General features: G+C 41.3%; 1 protein-coding gene across 9 annotated transcripts in view; it reads right to left on the bottom strand.

Moving 5' to 3' along the window:
• The window catches only part of SPATA7 (spermatogenesis associated 7), a 29,820-nt gene extending 12,745 nt beyond the window's left edge, over positions 1-17,075 (bottom strand). Inside the window, exons 1-5 of one of the 9 annotated variants that reach the window (XM_079768919.1) lie at positions 16,908-17,075; positions 12,689-12,763; positions 9,392-9,487; positions 6,503-6,550; positions 4,016-4,167 (exon numbers count right to left, since the gene is read on the bottom strand). In XM_079768919.1, coding sequence (XP_079625045.1) covers positions 4,016-4,167; positions 6,503-6,550; positions 9,392-9,487; positions 12,689-12,763; positions 16,908-16,926 — 390 coding nt within the window. In that variant the 5' untranslated portion in view covers positions 16,927-17,075. Of the gene's footprint in view, positions 1-4,015; positions 4,168-6,502; positions 6,551-9,391; positions 9,488-12,290; positions 13,483-16,907 lie in introns of those variants that run through there. The other 8 variants (XM_079768920.1, XM_079768923.1, XM_079768921.1 and 5 more) reach the window with 8 other exon arrangements.
• Between the last annotated feature and the right edge of the window lie 505 nt (positions 17,076-17,580).

Raw genomic sequence — 17,580 nt, 5'->3', positions numbered from 1 at the left:
ATACCCATCAAAGAAAAGCAATTGGATTCATTATTGTGGCACAAATGTCCTTAGTTGTCCCCGTTTACTGATATATACAACTAGAGGCCCAGTGCATGATTAAATCATGCACGTGTGGTCCCCTAGGCCTAACCTGCCATCCAGGCCATATCCACTGCCCCGCAAAGCCTAGCATGCTCCTCGGACACTGCTAGCAGCCTCCGGTGCGGTGGAGGCTTTCAAAAGGCCTGGTGCCGGAGCGGACAGACAGCCAGCTCCCCCGCTTTCGCTCCCCGCTTTTGATGGTCTGCAGCAGGATGTGGGCTCGATGCCCCAGAGGCCCCTTCTGTTCCGCAGCACAGCCATGATACAGATGCTGAGCTCGCACCGCTGCTGGCGACGCGAGCTCAACTTCCTGCCAGCCCAATCGGCCACCCTGGCCATCCCGAGTCCCGCCCCCTGTGCCTCCCGCTATCCCAATAGTGGGCGTAGCGGAGTGATGGTAATTTACATATTACCCTTTTATTATGTAGGATGGAAAGCGCTGGAGTCAGATATGACATATGTTATCTAGTAAGCAGAGCAGTGAAACTGGCTTTTATTATCAGGCAATAGCTTTTATCACATCAAGGGAGTTGGGGGGCAAAACACAAAGTTCAGGAACTGGATGATCTAGGAGACCATGCTCATGACTCTGGGATCCTCTAGATGGCCACACCTCAACTAGGTGACTTGCAAAGAAATTTGCCCATTTTGAACACTGGAACAGAGTGAAAAGGGCACACTAGCCTTTGAGAATCTGTAATCATATGCTGCCCCCATACAAACTTGCAGCCTAAATGTGTATTGCCCAGATGGTCCACAAAAACCTTAAGTCAAGACAACTCGTTTTTTTTCTAATACATAAACTGTAGGGGAATCCTATCTAATAAAAGAGTAATATGCAAATTAACCACTCCGCTACATCCACAAGCCATGCCCACCAGCCAATCAGGAGCAAATATGCAAATAACCAAGATGGCTGCAGCCACAGAGAGAGCAGGAAGGAGGCTTGGGTTTCCCTGGCAATGGAGGAAGCCAAGCTTTCTGCACACCCTGGCTGGCCCAGGCCTCCGCTTAAGGCTACAAAGTTTCAATTATAGAAGTTACATAAATCACAACAGAAATGGCTGCGGCCACGGAGCTGGAGAGAGCAGGAACCCAGGGTTGCCCCCGGCAATGGAGGAAGCCAAGTTTCTGCAGCCTTGGCCGGCCCAGGCCTTCACTCCAGGCTACAAAGTTTCAATTATAGAAGGTAAATAAATTCAAACAGAAATGGCTGCCACCATGGAGTGAGCAAAAGGCTCGGCTCCGCTCCAGGCTACAAAGTTTCAATTGTAGAAGACAAATAAATCCCAGATACCAGGGCCTCCGCTTGGATTGCTGGGGGGCGTGGCCGGCCTGCAAACTACCACAGGCCCCTTGCCCAGGCCGCCCCACGCCCCAAGGGAACCCCCACCCTGATCCGGGACATCCTTCAGGGCAAACCAGCTGGCCCCCACCCATGCACCAGGCCTCTATCCTATCTAATAAAAGAGTAATATGCAGATTAACCATCACTCCAACACACAAGATGGCTGCCCCCATGTGGTCAAAGATCCTGCCCCCATGTGGACACAAGATGGCCATCACAAGATGGCCAGCAGGGGAGGGCAGTTGGGAGGGACCAGGCCTGCAAGGGAGGGTAGTTGTGGGCCTGCAGGGGAGGGCAGTTAGGGGTGACCAGGCTGGCTGGCAGAGGAGGGAAGTTGGGGGCAAACAGGCTGGCAGGGGAGCAGTTAGGCATCAATCAGGCTGGCAGGGGAGTGGTTAGGGGGTGATCAGGCTGGCAGGCAGAAGCAGTTAGGGGCAATCAGGAAGGTAGGCAGGCGAGTAGTTGGGAGCCAGCAGTCCTGGATTGTGAGAGGGGTCCCAGATTGGAGAGGGTGCAGGCTGGGCTGAGGGACCCCCCCCCCCAGTGCACGAATTTCGTGCACCGGGCCTCAAGACTATATATAAAAGCCTAAGCGATCGTCTGACCAGTAGCTATGATGCATACTGACCACCAGGGGGAAGACACTCAATGCAGGAGCTGCCGAGCTGCAGTGACTTAGCAGCTGCGGTTCTCGGGTGACACACCCAGAACCAGAGAGGAGGGAGCCTGATTCTGGGATGTGTCACTTGAGAACTGCCCTCTTGCAATCTGCGACCCCTCGGAAGATGTCGGAGAGCCGGTTTCAGCCCGATCCCCGCAGATCAGGTCGAGGGAACCCACGAATCTGTGCACCAGACCTCTAGTGTATATATCCTCTCTAATAAAATGGTAATATGCAAATTAACCATCACTCCACTACATAAGCCACACCCACCAGCCAATCAGGGCGAGTATGCAAATTAACCCCAATTCAAGATGGCTACAGCCACAGAGAGCAAGGTTTCCCAGGTAACAGAGCAAGCCAAGCTTTCCATAGCCGTTGCAGGCCTAAGCCTCCACTCAAGCTACAAAGTTTCAATTATAGAAGGTAAACAAATTGAAACAAATGGCGGCAGAATGGAGCTTGAGAGAGCAGGCCAGGGTTGCTGGTGGCAACAGGGGAAGCAAAACTTTCCGCACACCCTGGCCGGGCTCACCCGCTTAAGGCTACAAAGATTCAATTGTAGAAGGTGAATTAACTGCCACAGAAATGGCTGCCGCCCCAGAAATGGCTGCCGCCTCAGGCTACAAAGTTTCAATTGTAGAAGGAAAATAAATTCCAGATACCAGGGCCTCCGCTTGGGTTGCCAGGAGGTGTGGCCGGCCTGCAAACCACCACAGGCTCCTCGCTCAGGCCGCCCCACACCCCAAGGGAACCCCCACCCTTATCTGTGACACCCTTCAGGGCAAACCAGCTGGCCCCCACCCGCACCAGGCCTCTATCCTATCTAATAAAAGAGTAATATGCAGATTGATCATCACTGCAACACACAATATAGCTGCCCCCATGTGGTCAAAGATCCTGCCCCCATGTGGACACAAGATGGCCAGCAGGAGAGGCCAGTTGGGAGGCACCCGGCCGCAAGGGAGGACAGTTGTGAGGGACCAGGCCTGCAAGGGAGGGCAGTTGAGAGGGACCAGGCTTGCAAGGGAGGGCAGTTGGAGGTGATCAACCCTGCAGGAGAGGGCAGTTAGGGGTGACCAGGCTGGCAGAGGAGGGAAGTTGGGGGCAAACAGGCTGGCAGGGGAGCAGTTAAGCATCAACCAGGCTGGCAGCGGAGTGGTTAGGGGGTGATCAGGCTGGCAGGCAGAAGCGGTTAGGGGCAATCAGGAAGGCAGGCAGGCAAGCAGTTGGGAGCCAGCAGTCCTGGATTGTGAGAGGGATGTCCGACTGCCGGTTTAGGCCCGATCCCTGGGATCGGGCCTAAACCGGCAGTCGGACATCCCTCCAGGAGTCCCAGATTGGAGAGGGTACAGGTTGGGCTGAGGGACAACCCCCCGCCGTGCACGAATTTTGTGCAGTGGGCTTCTAGTATATCTATATATATCTATATCTATATCTATATCTATATCTATATCTATATCTATCTGTATCTATATCTCTATCTAGGTGTGTGTATACACACACACACACACACACACACACACACACACATATGAAGTTGTCCATGTCATCCAAATTTTCAAATTTTGGGCATAGACTTATTCATAATATTATCTTACTCTCTTTTGAATATGTGTTATTTTCCCATTTTATTTCTTCCTTCAATCTTAAGTATTTTCATCAGAGATTTGTCAGTTTTATTAATCTTTTTACTAAGTTAATCATTTCTATTGTATTTTAGTAGGACTTTGTTAAAGTCCACCAATAGTTGTGGCAGAGACTGTGTGGCCTGAAAAGCCTAAAATATTTACTATTTGGTTCTTTACAGGAAAAGTTTGTTTCTGACCCATAGGAAACATGTTACCAAAAAGTCAGGTTGTACCACTGATGAAATAGCTTAGAAATATCTACTTGTAAAAGGTGAAAAAATGCCATCTTACCTTTTGTAGAGTGTTAAGTAATGACTTTGAATTATTTTTAGGATTGGCCTGCACTGTACTTTTAGTTACTTTCAACTCCCTTTCACATTGTGCTAATTCCTTTTTGAGTTTCTCTCTTCGTTGTTGATCTGCATCTGATGGGGAAAACAAATCTTTTGACATACAGAATATAGAAAACTTAATTTTTTGGTCTTGGAAGACTAATAAAGCATACATTTTTTTCCTTGCTAAAATGTTTACACTACTGATCTGTAAAGAAAAATCTCTATATTTTTCCATATAAAGAAAAGTTAAGATAGTAAATATTGAATTTAGAGAAACTTTAAATGGATTATTTAAAGAGCACAAACAGCTTGGCTGGCATATCTCAGTGGTTGAGCATCAACCTATGAACCAGGAAGTCATGGTTTGACTCCCGGTAAGGGCACATGTACAGGTTGTGGGCTCGATACCCAGTAGGGGGTGTGCAGGAGGCAGCCAATCAATGATGCTTTTTCATCATTGATGTTTCTATCTCTCTCTACCTCTCCCTTCCTCTCTGAAATAAACTAAAAAATGTAAAAAGAAAAAAAGTAAAAGAGCACAAACAAGTTGTAACAAATTGGCCAAACCCAAGAGGTCAAGAAAGCAATTCCTTGCAGGTATTCATAGAGATTTGAAGGTCAGAAATGCTCTACTGTGTTGTTTGTGACTCTATAATCATCAACTGCAGAGTCTGAATGAGTCCATTAGACTCTCCCCCAAATAAAATATTGTCAATACCATAAATGCTATGCTAAAACTTTTTAAGTTTTATATGACTTTAAAATGACATTAAATTTTAAAACATTTTCATCAGGATATCTGAATTCTATTTCTCTTAATTGCTATTCATTTGAAAAAAACAAGAAAAATGGTTTCACACTTTAGTGTGCCGTAAGTCAGGTACTAAGTTGTTATTAAAGACTTGTTATTGTACAGACTGAAAATGGCAAAATCAAAGCTAGTCAAATTTCAGAGTTGAATAGAAGTAGAATGACTTGTATTTTCATATAACATTAAAAATTTAACATACTTCATAGGAATCTATCTCACTTTAATGGACAATAAAATTTTAAGTTTTAAATCACCCTAATTTGAATTAGAATTTATAAAAAGTTTTACATGCTAAAAAAACAAACTAAGGTAATTTATATGTATATTTAAAGTTTCCATTATAATTAAGAAAAATTAGTAAATGCTAAAGTAAACATATTTGCCCTGGTCAGGTGGGCCAGTTGGTTGGAACGTCATTCTGTGCACCAGAAGGTTTTGGGTTTGATTCCCAGTCAGGGTGCATGTCCAGTTTGCGGGGCTCGGTCCCCAGTGGGGGGCCTGCAACAGGCAGCAGATCGATGTTTTGCTCTCACATCTACGTTTCTCTCTCTCAAAAATCAACTTTAAAAATCTTAAAAAAATACAAACCCAAGAATTTTCATAGTTAAAAAAAAAAAAAGAGATGGCTCAAAATGTCTATAAAACCTGCTTCTAAGTTATACTGACTATAATGAACATCAACTCTATAACACAAGAAGTAATAATGACTATTAGTTATACTTTAGTTTGGTGATTGCAATCTTCACACTTCTACTCACCACAATTTTCTTTATTTACATGGCAACACAGAAAAACTCCTGCCTCAACTGAGGGCAGAAAATGCTGGGGGATAAATAAGCACTAGCTAAGTCTGAATTCTAAAAACAAAAAAAGAGGAGCAATTTTTAAAATACAACCTCTATACTGTCAACTCCCGAAGCCTTACCTCCATCCTGAACCCCAGAAAAAGAACAAGTGTTGGGAAGGATGTGAGAAACTGCAACCCTTGCACACTGTTGGTGGGAATGTAAAATGATAGCGCTGCTACAGACAACGGTATGGTGGTTTCTCAAAAACTTAAAAAGAGAATTACAATATGACCCAGCAATTCCACTTCTGGGTATACACCCAAAAGAAATGAAAGCAGGGTCCCAAAGAGATATTTGTACATTCATATCCATAAAAGATTATTTATGACAGGCAAAAGGTAGAAACAATCCAAGTGTCTTGAATGTGTAAAGAAAATATGGTATTATGCATACACTGGAATATTATTCAATCTTAAAAATGAAGGAAATTCTGACATAATTAACAACATGGATGAACCTTGAGGGCATTTTGCTAAGTGAAATAAGCCAGTCACAAAAGGAAAAACACTGGATGATTCCACTTACACGAGATACTTAAGAGTAGGCAAGTTCATAAGACAGAAAACAGAGTGGTGGTTGTGGGGAGAGTTATTGTTTAATAGGTATGGAGCTTCAGTTTTGCAGATAAAAGGAGTACGGAAAATTGACAGCGGCGATGGTTGTACCACAATATGACTGTACTTAATGCCATTGAACTATAGACTTAAAAATGGTCAAGATAGTAAATTACGTTATGTGTAGTTTACCATACATTTTTAAAGGCAATTTATCAAAAATTACTTACATTTGATGCAGGCACCTATGCTGAGTGGAGCTGAGCAGTCTACCACAGCTGAAAGAAGAAAATCAGTTATTTAATAATATTCTTAATATTTACAAATGATAACAAAATATCATGTGTGGAAATCACAAAAAGTTCCAGAACTTGTAGTTTTTTATTTTGACTTTTATGATACTTTTAGAAATGAACAAATATCCTTGATAAAAAAGTACACTGGCTGGGATTAACAGCTCACTAGATACTACAAAAGAAAACATGAGTGAACTTAAAAGCATAGCAATATATACTATTCAAAACAAAACCAAGCGAAGAAAGGCTGGAAACAAGCACATAGAGAGCATCACAGACCTAAGCCACCTGTAGCATGCACTTACTGGTAACATACTTGTAACTGGAACCCCATAACAAGTTTGGAAAGAACAAAGAGCACAACTGCAGGACCTACACTATCGGATCCCGAGACTTACTGTAATGCTAGAAATGTGGCAGTGTGGTGTTGTAATAAAGACACACACATAAAACAACAGAACTGAAGAATAAGTCCAGCTCTGTACGGTCAACTCTTTCAAATAGTGCTAAGGTAATTCAACAGAGAAAGAATGATCTCTTCAACAAACAGTCCTAGTTATATTTGGATACTCATAGGTAAAAAAAAAAAAAGATCCTTATGTCATACTAAGAAAATTAACTCAAAATAGGTCACAAACTTAAATGTAGGAGCTAAAACTTATACTTCTAGAAGAAAACACATAAGAAAATCTTAGTGACTTAAGATTAGGCAAAGATTTCTTAAACAGGATATAAAAAACGTAAGCGCCCAGTCAGTGTGGCTCAGTGGTTGAGTGTCCACCCATACACCAAGAAGTCTCCAGTTTGATTCCCAGTCAGGGCACATGCCCAGGGTTGCAGGCTCGATCCTTAGTAATGGGGATGCAGGAAGCAGCCAATTGTTGTTTCTCTCTCTCTCTCTCCTTTCTTCTCTCTGAAAAGCTGATCTTGACTTCACGTCACAAAATATTCTTTAGATTTTCAATCATTTAAAATATAAATGTCATAAGATATGAACTAAAACTTAAAAAATACATTTAGTGAAAAACTGGTGAAATTCAAATAAGGTTTGTAGTTAATAGTATTATATCAATATTAATTTCCTGGTTTTAATAATTATAATATGATTATGTAAGATTTTAACACGGGGAAAGCTGGATGAAGAGTTTCTGTGACTCCGTACTATTTTTGCAATTTTTCTATAAGTCTAAAATTATTTCAAATAAAGATTTTAAAAACAAAATGAAAAGACAAGTTATAGACTAAGATAAAATATTTGCAAAACATGTATCTGATATAGGACCTGTGTTTAAGATATAAAGAACTCTCACAACTTAATACTAAGAAGACAAATAACGTATTTTTAAAAATGGGCAAAAGATTTGAACAGATATTTCACCAAAGAAGATATACAGTTGGAAAATAAGCACAAGAAAAAGTTGTTCAACATCAGTAGGCACTGGAGAAATACAAACTAAAGCCCTACCTAATATCCACTAGAATAGTCAATAATGGGTCGCCAATTGGAAATGCTGGTGAGGATATGGGAGTGATCGAAATGCAAAATGGTCTAGTCCCTCTGGGAAAACAGTTTGGCAATTTCTTATAAAGTTAAAATGTATTTACCTTATTACCCCACAGTTCCACTCCTAGTAAATTAATTTATCCAGTGAAACAGAAGCATATGTTCAAAGATTACATGTGAATGTTTATAGCAGCTTTATTCCTAATAGCCAAACGGAGTCAAAATAATCCAAATGTCCACCAACTGGTAAATCAATAAACTGTGGTACATTTCATTATATGGACTACTACCTTAGCAATAAAAAGGAATACTGTTACACACAAGAACATGTATTAGTCTCACAAGTGTTAGCTAAGTGAAAGAAGTCAGACTCGTAACAATACACACTGTATGATTCCATTTATATAACATTCTGGAGAAGACAAAACTATATTTAGAAAGCAGATGAGTGGTTGCCAGGGATGGCAGGGAGGAGATTGCTTGTAAAAGACTCGGGGGAACTTTTTGGGGTGATGGGATGCTTTATATCAGGGATCAGCAAACTTTTTCTGTAAAGGGTCAGATAGAAAATGTTCAGGCTTTGCGGGGAGATATGGTCTGTGCCACAACTAGTCAATGCTGCCTGTCAGTGAGTGTAAAAGCCACAATAGACAAAATGTGAAAGAATGGATGTGATTTATTTATTTATGGACAATGAGATTTGAATTTCATGTAACTTCCATGTTATAAAATATTATTTTTATTTTTTCCAACCATTTAAAAATACAAGTGCCATTCTTAGTTCACAAACTGCACAAAAAAACAGTGGCAGGAGAATTTGGCCTGTGAGCTGCAGTTAGTCAATTTCTGTTTTAACAGCATAACTGTGATGGTAGCTATACAATGTATGTATTAGTCAACATATTTAACTGTACACTTAAAATTAGTGTATTTTCTGGATGTATGTTATATCTCAAAAAGCTGTCTGAAAAAGAAAAAGAGATTAGTTAGCATCTTCTTTGTGAAACTTCTTTAGTATATTTGAAAACAAAAAAGTAGATTATTAACTTTTATTATATTAAAAACAATATCTAACCATAATATTAGGAATAACACAGGTATAAGGAAATTACACAGGCACTATATAGATTTCAAATTCAGTTGACAAAAATGGACAGTAGCTGATATCTCTATACCAAACACAAATTCTGATATATATACATATATATATACACATATATATATGAAATGTATTCATTTTTGCTATGAGTTTACTCTAATTAGAAGTGAAGTCAAGGGTTTAAGTTGGGTACAGAAAGTTCACATTTGCACATTTTTACCTTTGGCTGAAAGGATTTTATTATAGTGCACAGCCATGTGATTCTTGACCATGTGGAGAGTACTTAGTCTGAGAGAGGAGGAGTCAGTGCAAAAAGCTAAAAATTAAAACATATTTAATTATATACTTAAAGTTAATATTAAATCATCACAAGATAAGCAAATTACTGATTAAGCTCATTTTTATAAAATACTCTGAAATTCAACCACGATGATACTGACATAACTTTGTGATGCTGAATATGTGCAAGCCTTAACCTTGCACTGATAACTGATGAGCTATCAAACTTTCTAAGAATAAGTTTTACAAGCCGGAGAGTTTTGAGAAGAAATTCTAGCATATAACTCAAAATGTATAGCCACTTGCCTGATTATAAAATAATGAGTAAAATGGAGTATTACTAGGTCATAAAAAAGAATGAAATCTCACCATTTGTGACAACATGGATGGATCTAAAGGTATTATGTTAAGTCATTTGTCTTTCTCTGGCTTACTTATTTCACTTAACATAATACCTTTAGATCCATCCATGTTGTCACAAATGGTGAGATTTCATTCTTTTTTATGACCTAGTAATACTCCATTTTACTCATTATTTTATAATCAGGCAAGTGGCTATACAAAGCCAGAGAAAGACAAATGCCATTTAATTTCACTTACCAGTATATGTGGAATGTAAGAACAAAATAAATGAATAAACAAAACAGAAATAGATTCACAGATACAGAGAACAAACTGAGGATTGCCAGATGGGAGGGAGTGGGTGAAAAGGTGAAGGGATTAAGAAGTACAAATTGGTAGTCGAAAAAATGGCACAGGAATGTAAAGTACAGCCTAGGGAACATCGTCAGTAATATCGTAATAACTACGTAGTGCCAAGTGGGTACTAGAATATTCTGGGGGCTCACTTCCTAATTTTCTAATTGTCTAACCACTATGCTGTACACATGAAACTAATATAAAATAATATTGAATGTCAACTGTAATTAATAATAAACTTTTTTTGTACTTGATTACATGGAGTCTGGGAAATCAAGCAAAGCCCAAACTCCAAAAGTCTACGCAAAGATTCTATTCTAAGAGGCAAACTTCTAACTTTAATAAGATCTACAAATCAGCTTATGCATTTTTTTGAAGTATTAGAGCTAAGACAAGTACATCACATAGAAATTCTGTGATATTAAACTTCTTGATGTCATCTAAACTGTTTAAAAAAATCTTAAAAATAATTAGCATGTATATACAAATATCAAATGTATATGTAGGCATAACTTTCTTAAACATTAGAAACAGTTTTTGTGGTTAAAAAAACTGTATGTGGTTAAACGTGTATGTGGTTAAAAAAACATAATCAACAGCTAAAACGGTGGCAGAGACTGAAAAGTAAGTGACTTTCCTGACCTCTGCTTCCCATCCTAGAAGAAAACTCTTACATTTTTTATGCATCCTTGCAAGGAAATTCTACACATGGTATAAGAACATACGAGCCCTGGCTAGCTAGTGTGGCTCAGTTGGCTGAGCATCATCCCACGCACCGAGAGGTCACCGGTTTGATTCCCGGTCAGGAAATATTCCTGGGTTGCGAGCTGGATCCCCAGTAGGGGGGCATACAGAAGGCAGCCAATCAATGTTTCTCTCTCTCTTTCTCTCTCCCTCTTTCCTTTTCCCTTCCTCTCTAAAATTCAATAAAAACATATTTTAAAAAAAGAATATACAATAATGATGAGCTTGATACTACCACTACTATAAACATTTACTGAATAGGTACCATGTATGCATTGTTCTTTACATGTACAGACTCATTTAATTATTATTATCACTATTTAACAGACATGGCAACTGAGGCACAGAGGTATAAGGTCTTTAAGATCACACAGCTTGATAAAGGATGCAGTTTAGATGTTAACTAAGGCAGCCTTATACTTACAGCTACTATGTAACTGCACATATAGTCCTTAAAAAAACTTAGCAGCCTGGCTGGTGTGACTCAGGGGTTGAGCACTGACCCATGAACCAAGAGATCACTGGTTCGATTCCCTGTCAGGACATATGCCCAGGTCTCAGGCTTGATCTCCAGTAGGGGGCATGCAGGAGGCAGCTGATCAATGTTCTCTCATTGATGTTTCTATCTTTTTATCCCTCTCCCTTCCTCTTTCTCTAAAAAAATCAATTAAAAAAAAAAGTTAGCAAACAATATATTACTATATATTACTAGAGGCCCAGTGCACAAAATTCATGAACTCAGGGGGGTCCCTCAGCCCAGATTGCAAGAGGGTGTAGGCCAGGCCGAGGGACCCCACCAGTGCACATTCAGGGCCGGAGAGGGACGCAAGAGGTTGGCCAGCCAGGGTGGGACTGTGGGAGGGCTCTAGGGCGTGTCTGGTCTGTCTTGCTCAGTCCTGATCGGCTAAACCCCAGCAGGAAGCTAACATACCAGTCAGAGTGTCTGCCCCATGGTGGTCAGTGCATGTCATAGCGAGCAGTTGAGCAGCCTTAGCATATCATTAGCATATTACGCTTTGATTTTTGAACGGATGACTGGATGATCAGACACTTAGCATATTAGGCTTTTATTATATAGGATTCTTCATCCTGGTCTTCCATGTAAGTATATTTTAAATCTAGTTTTAAATTCTTAGTTAAAAATTATTTTTCAAAGTTTTATTCTGGCTCTATGTGTATATATAGTTTGTTACAAAGAAATAAGTGAAAACGTGATCTTCCCTTCACATTTGGAGGAACGAGTATCAAAGATTTTTCATGTAAATAAAGAAAAAAAACCCTTTAAATTATTTTGCATAATAACCTAGACTTAAAACTTGTAAACTGTAATTATTAAAATGTATTTTAAGTTTACATTAAAAATTTAAAGGCTTTAAAATATTGCCCTTTCACAGGACCTAGAAATCCACTTGAATGAAGAAGCCTGGGCTTGTTCCTGATGCGAAGTGCATCTTCTCTGCACAGCTTTTCCTTTTCAGTGCTTGTGTCTATAACAACCTGCAAAGCACCTTTTCACCAAGGCAGGCATAACTCAGAGCAGGGAGTCAGTCTGCCAGCAAGGAGCAGAGCTGGGCTGGAGCTGCAGCAAGGAGAAGGGGGAAGCCAAGTCCACTTCCAGCGCTCAGTACTAGTTTGAAATGAGGGACTCCTAAGTTAACCTAAGAGTTCCTAAAATATAAAATTAATAATATAAAGTTCAAATATTGATTGCATAATTTTTCATCATGTCATAATTTACAAATAAACAGTCAATCTTTACCAAATAACCTTTCACCATTTTAAGTACCTCACTTACCGTTACTTTTGGTGCTCAAGTGTCCTTTAAATAGGCACGGTGGAACAGATCTGGGAAGGACAGAGCTTGCTCTGACTTTTAACCAAAAAAACATGAATTAGGATAAACAAAACACAACTTTCACAAAGAAAACAATATTGAACATTTAAGAAATAATAAACTTATTGGTAATACTAGAGTTGTTTAAAACTGTATTCTATCATGTTACTAACCAGAAATGATATATCAGACAAAAATTCTGCAGCCATTTATCAAAAGTTTTCTCTTTTAAGAAAATAAGTTATTTTCAAAACAGCTGTATCTTGAGACTTTAGTTTCACCGAGTAAAATGATAAACACATCAATTATTATGTTATTTGATATATACTGATTTCATCCTATACACTACTGACCTATTGGAGCTTTAAATGACTTTGAGGTATAATAAAACCTTTTCAGTTAATCATAGTCTGTCCTACAATTAATTTTAAGGAAATAATCCTTTTACAAAGTAATTGAATAAATTAGAAATTATGTTACTATGTGTAAATACATATGTAAGAAAGAATCAGAACTTAATGTTTAAAAGATGTCTTAAAGTTCATCTAGTCTAACTCACCCTCCTCCTCTTGCTTGGATCCTCTCTAAACAGTCTTTATTTGGAAGTCCTGCTTCCAAATTTGTCCTTCCTTGAGCACTCTCCCTTGGCTCTTGGATACCATATAGAGATTTCTTATGCCTTATAGTTACTCTTTTATGATAGTTTAACAATTCTTTTTAATTTTTACAAATTGATTTTAGAGAGCGTGGAAGGAGAGGGAGAGAGAGAGAAGCAGTGATTGGTTGCTTTCCATATGAGCCCCAACCCAGGGATCCAACCCACATACCCAGGAATTGAACCTGGCAATCCTTCAGTACACAAGACGACGCTCAACCAACGGAGCCACATGGGCTAGGGCTAGTTTAACAATGCTTTAAACGTCCTTGTTTAAATCATTTCATGGTTCCCATCTTCTGATTGGACCCAGACTGATACAAAGGGGCATGAAAAAGTAGTCTCACACCTAATGCCAGGAAAAAAACATCATCCTCTAAGTAGATTAGGAGTAAAATCCTGTCCATGAGATCAAAGGTCTTGCTAGAGTAATCAAATTCATCAGTATGTGCGAGCAGCCCAGTTCCCCCACAATGTGACACCACTAAGACAGCCAGAAGGAACTCTAGTGAGGAAAGGTGAAGGTGTTTCTTGTGGCAGAATTTCCCAGGAATGCCAGGAGCTTGGGGATCTGATGCCACTGATAAGTGTCTCTTTTGGACCAACAGATTAAAAAATAATTTTTATTTATCAAGCTGCTTTCAGTTATCTATCCTAATAGGTTGTTTTTTCTTCGCTCCTTCCTAAGTCATTGATAACAGAGTGAATGGCAGTTTGTAACCCTCAATCATTTCTCCCCAATCCCCCTTGGAGAAGCTGGAAAGAAGACCTGATAGATGATCTAGTCCACCATTTACAAATAACTAAGGCCCAGGGAGTGAAAGTGATTTGCTGAAGATTACCTAGTAAATAGCACACAAAGATTGCCAACAAGATATACTGTTTTGTAGGTGGTACTCTCTACTACATCACCATACAGAAAGTTTGCCTTACAAAAGAACGTCAAAAAAACGTGATACCAAAAAGAAAATGACAAAACAACAATGATTTTTTTTTACTTTAGGTGGTGTCTTAATATTTTGCACTCCGAAATCACCAAAGGTAATCTTAATGATACCTAAGAAATTTAGAAAGTGCAATCTTTTCAAGTAAAATTAAGTATTTTGTCTTTGGCTAAAATTATTTATGGTTTCTTATCAGTAATAATAATTATGATCTAAGACAGTGGTCAGCAAACTGCAGCTTGCGAGCCACATGCGGCTCTTTGGCCCCTTGAGTGTGGCTCTTCCACAAAATACCACGTGTGGGCGCACACGTACAGTGCGATTGAAACTTCATGGCCCATGCGCAGAAGTCGGTTTTCAGCTCAAAAGAAATTTCAATCGTTGTACTGTTGATATTTGGCTCTATTGACTAATGAGTTTGCCGACCACTGATCTAAGAGAATGGACTACCCCAGATAGTTGTTGAATATTATATTTGTTTTAAAAATTCAAAATCAATAACAATGCTTGCTATATATATTATAAAATATCCTAAAAATGAAGCTAATTAAATTGGGTAAGTTATAAAAATGTAAGCTTTTTACATTTTGACAGGAACACATTTTAAAAAATAATTCAATAAATACTGAGAACTTACTATGTCTATTATATTCTAAATTTTACATATATCCTTTCCCATGCCCCCACCTCTAGTGATGAGGAAAATAAGACATTGGGGGAGGGGGGGGGCGGCGTGTTAGCAGCCTGACTCTGTATCCCTGATGCACATTCCTGTTAGCCTATAGTCTAGTCACTGCCCCTTCCTTAATTATCTGGCCTTGCAAGACCTGTTTACCTAAATATTCCCATTTTACAGAGGCCATAAACCATGAACAATACACAACCCCTGGAGGGAGTTATCAGTGCTGGCGTCAGGCCAGGCCTTTAGGTGTGGTCTCATGGCCCCCCATCCCAGCACATGGAAAAGCCCGTGAGAGGTCCGGAAGTCTGATCCTTATTTGGGGGACAAAAAAACCAAAGGGTATAAAGAAAAAGCTTCCTCCATATTGGCTTACTCAGAATTTGGAGAACTGACCAGAGTCACTGTACTAGTACACGAGAAACATCTGAAAATAGATGAATTTTTCCTGTATCTCCGGGTACTCCTGCATATTTTTCGGTCGCCTGGTAAATTCTGTAACACTAGCATGAGATGGTTAGTAAGAACAATGGCTCTAGGGTTTCAATTCCCCACCTGGATTCCAAGCCTGGTCTGACACTTACTGTGTCCATTATGAACTCTTAGTTTGTTAGTTTCCAGTGTTTATTCACTGTGAAATGAGGATAATACCTAACACTATGTTTTTGTGGATCAAATAATGAGATAACTTGGAAATAGAGCTTAAGGTTAGAAAATTTCTGAAAACCACAAAAACAGTGTGGCGACTGCAGGGGTGATGGGGGTGGAGTGGGGGGGGGGAAGGCGGTGGAAAAGGGCATAAGGGGGATAAATGGTGATGGGAAAAATAAAATAAAACTTAAGAAAAATAAAAGGGGGGGGGGGGAAAGCATGTTGGTTTGTGATTTCTGGAACTTAGGCTAATGGATAGTTATCCCCTACATTCAGAACAGCACTTATTTTGAGTAATGATTATGTAATAAAGGCACAATCATATTCAAAGCAAGACATTACATGAACCATCTAGCAGCCTGGTTTAAAGGTACTTTCTTAAATAGACAAGAACACTGAATGGGGAGGCAAGGGTCTAGAGATTGCCTTATTGGGCTTGACAAAAGAATGCTACTTTGTTAGACAGTGAAGAGGCAAATTATTTCGATTGGGCTGACGATTTGTGGAGATTTTGTCATAGGGCCCCAACTGGTCCACAGTGAGGTGCACTTGACCCTGAGCGTGTTCAGTCAAGGACAGATGTACAGTAATTATGGATTAGTTCTTTGCCACTAAAACTGTAGCCAGCAACACAGCATCATTTGAAAACTTATCAGAAAAGCAAAATTATCAGCTCCCTACGCCCCCCAACAGACGTGCTGAATCATAATCTGCATGTTTACCCGATTCCTAGTGATTCCTATCCGCTTTAAAGTCAGAGAATCCCGGGTTACTCAACTCCGGGGAGCTGGTTACAGAATGGAAGAGTTCGTATTTACCGAGTCCTTACAATGTGCCAGGGGCTTTACGTGTATTATCGGCATGTAATCCTCGAGAACTCTAGGGCATGGGTGTTTCACCTCTGGTACCAGGGACGAGGAAGCCGAGGGCCACCTCTGTGGGGTGCGGCGGGGGGCCCAGGGAGGTCTGATCCCAAAAGACAGGGGCCATCGAGCCTCCTGCACTGAGGGCGACAAGTTCCGAGCCAGAAGGCGGACCGGCGAACCCCAAGGGCAGGGTCTACTCCAGGGTCCCGGGCAACACTCAGGTCCACAAGGAGGACAAGCAGGGAACGGACGGAGGAGCGCCGGGGGCGCGGCCTCTCCTCTAGCGCGGCCCCGACCCGGGCCCCGGATCTCCGGACCCTGGAACGCGGACCCAGGACCCCGGACCCCGGACCCGAGGCCCGGAGCGCGAGACGCGCCCTTTTACCTCTTCGGCTGCCATTCATGCTGAGATCCGCCTCAGCCGCCGTGGAGACGCGCGGGGTCCCCCCTGGGTCCGTCCCCGGCTGAGCCAGCCCCGGCGGCAGAGGACTGTCGCGGAGGAGCCGGCGGCGGGCGGCGCTGGCGGGAGACCGTCGCCCAGCCGGTTGCTAGGAGCCGCTTCCACGGCGTCGGGATTGTGACGTCACGGCGCAGGACGCGCGCTCCCGCAGCCCCACCCCCGGGGGGCGGGGCCAACCGGGGAGAGGAGGAGAGCCGGGGAGGGTGGAGCGGCGGCCAGCCTGTGGTTGTGGGGACCCTGGCAATCATCAGTCCAGCGGGTCACCCGCAGAGCGGCCTCCTGGCCGGGGCCGAGCCCCCAGCACCGGGCAGGCCTCGCCCCTGCGTGAGAGCGGGGAGAGGAGGTCTCATCCAGCGTCCGAGACCCCATGGGTCCCGGAAAAAGTTAAATGCAAACGTTGGTTTAGGTTAGGGTTCCATTTAACCAGTTCCAAGGAACTACATTTCGAAGCAGCCCGTGAACGTTTGGATTTAGTGAAAATCCTGGGGATGAAAAAAACATCTGCATGTGTACATCTTAATTTCGTAACCACAATAATCCGGCTGCATTTCCTTTCTGCTCACTGTGCTTTCCCCCTCCCCTCTCCCCTTCCCAACTT

The sequence above is a fragment of the Cnephaeus nilssonii genome (genome assembly GCF_951640355.1).
Source record: "Cnephaeus nilssonii genome assembly, chromosome: 4".
In the NCBI taxonomy this organism is placed as follows: domain Eukaryota; kingdom Metazoa; phylum Chordata; class Mammalia; order Chiroptera; family Vespertilionidae; genus Cnephaeus; species Cnephaeus nilssonii.
The sequence above is the reverse complement of the archived record's forward strand: the minus strand, read 5'-3'. Positions and strand labels throughout refer to the sequence as shown.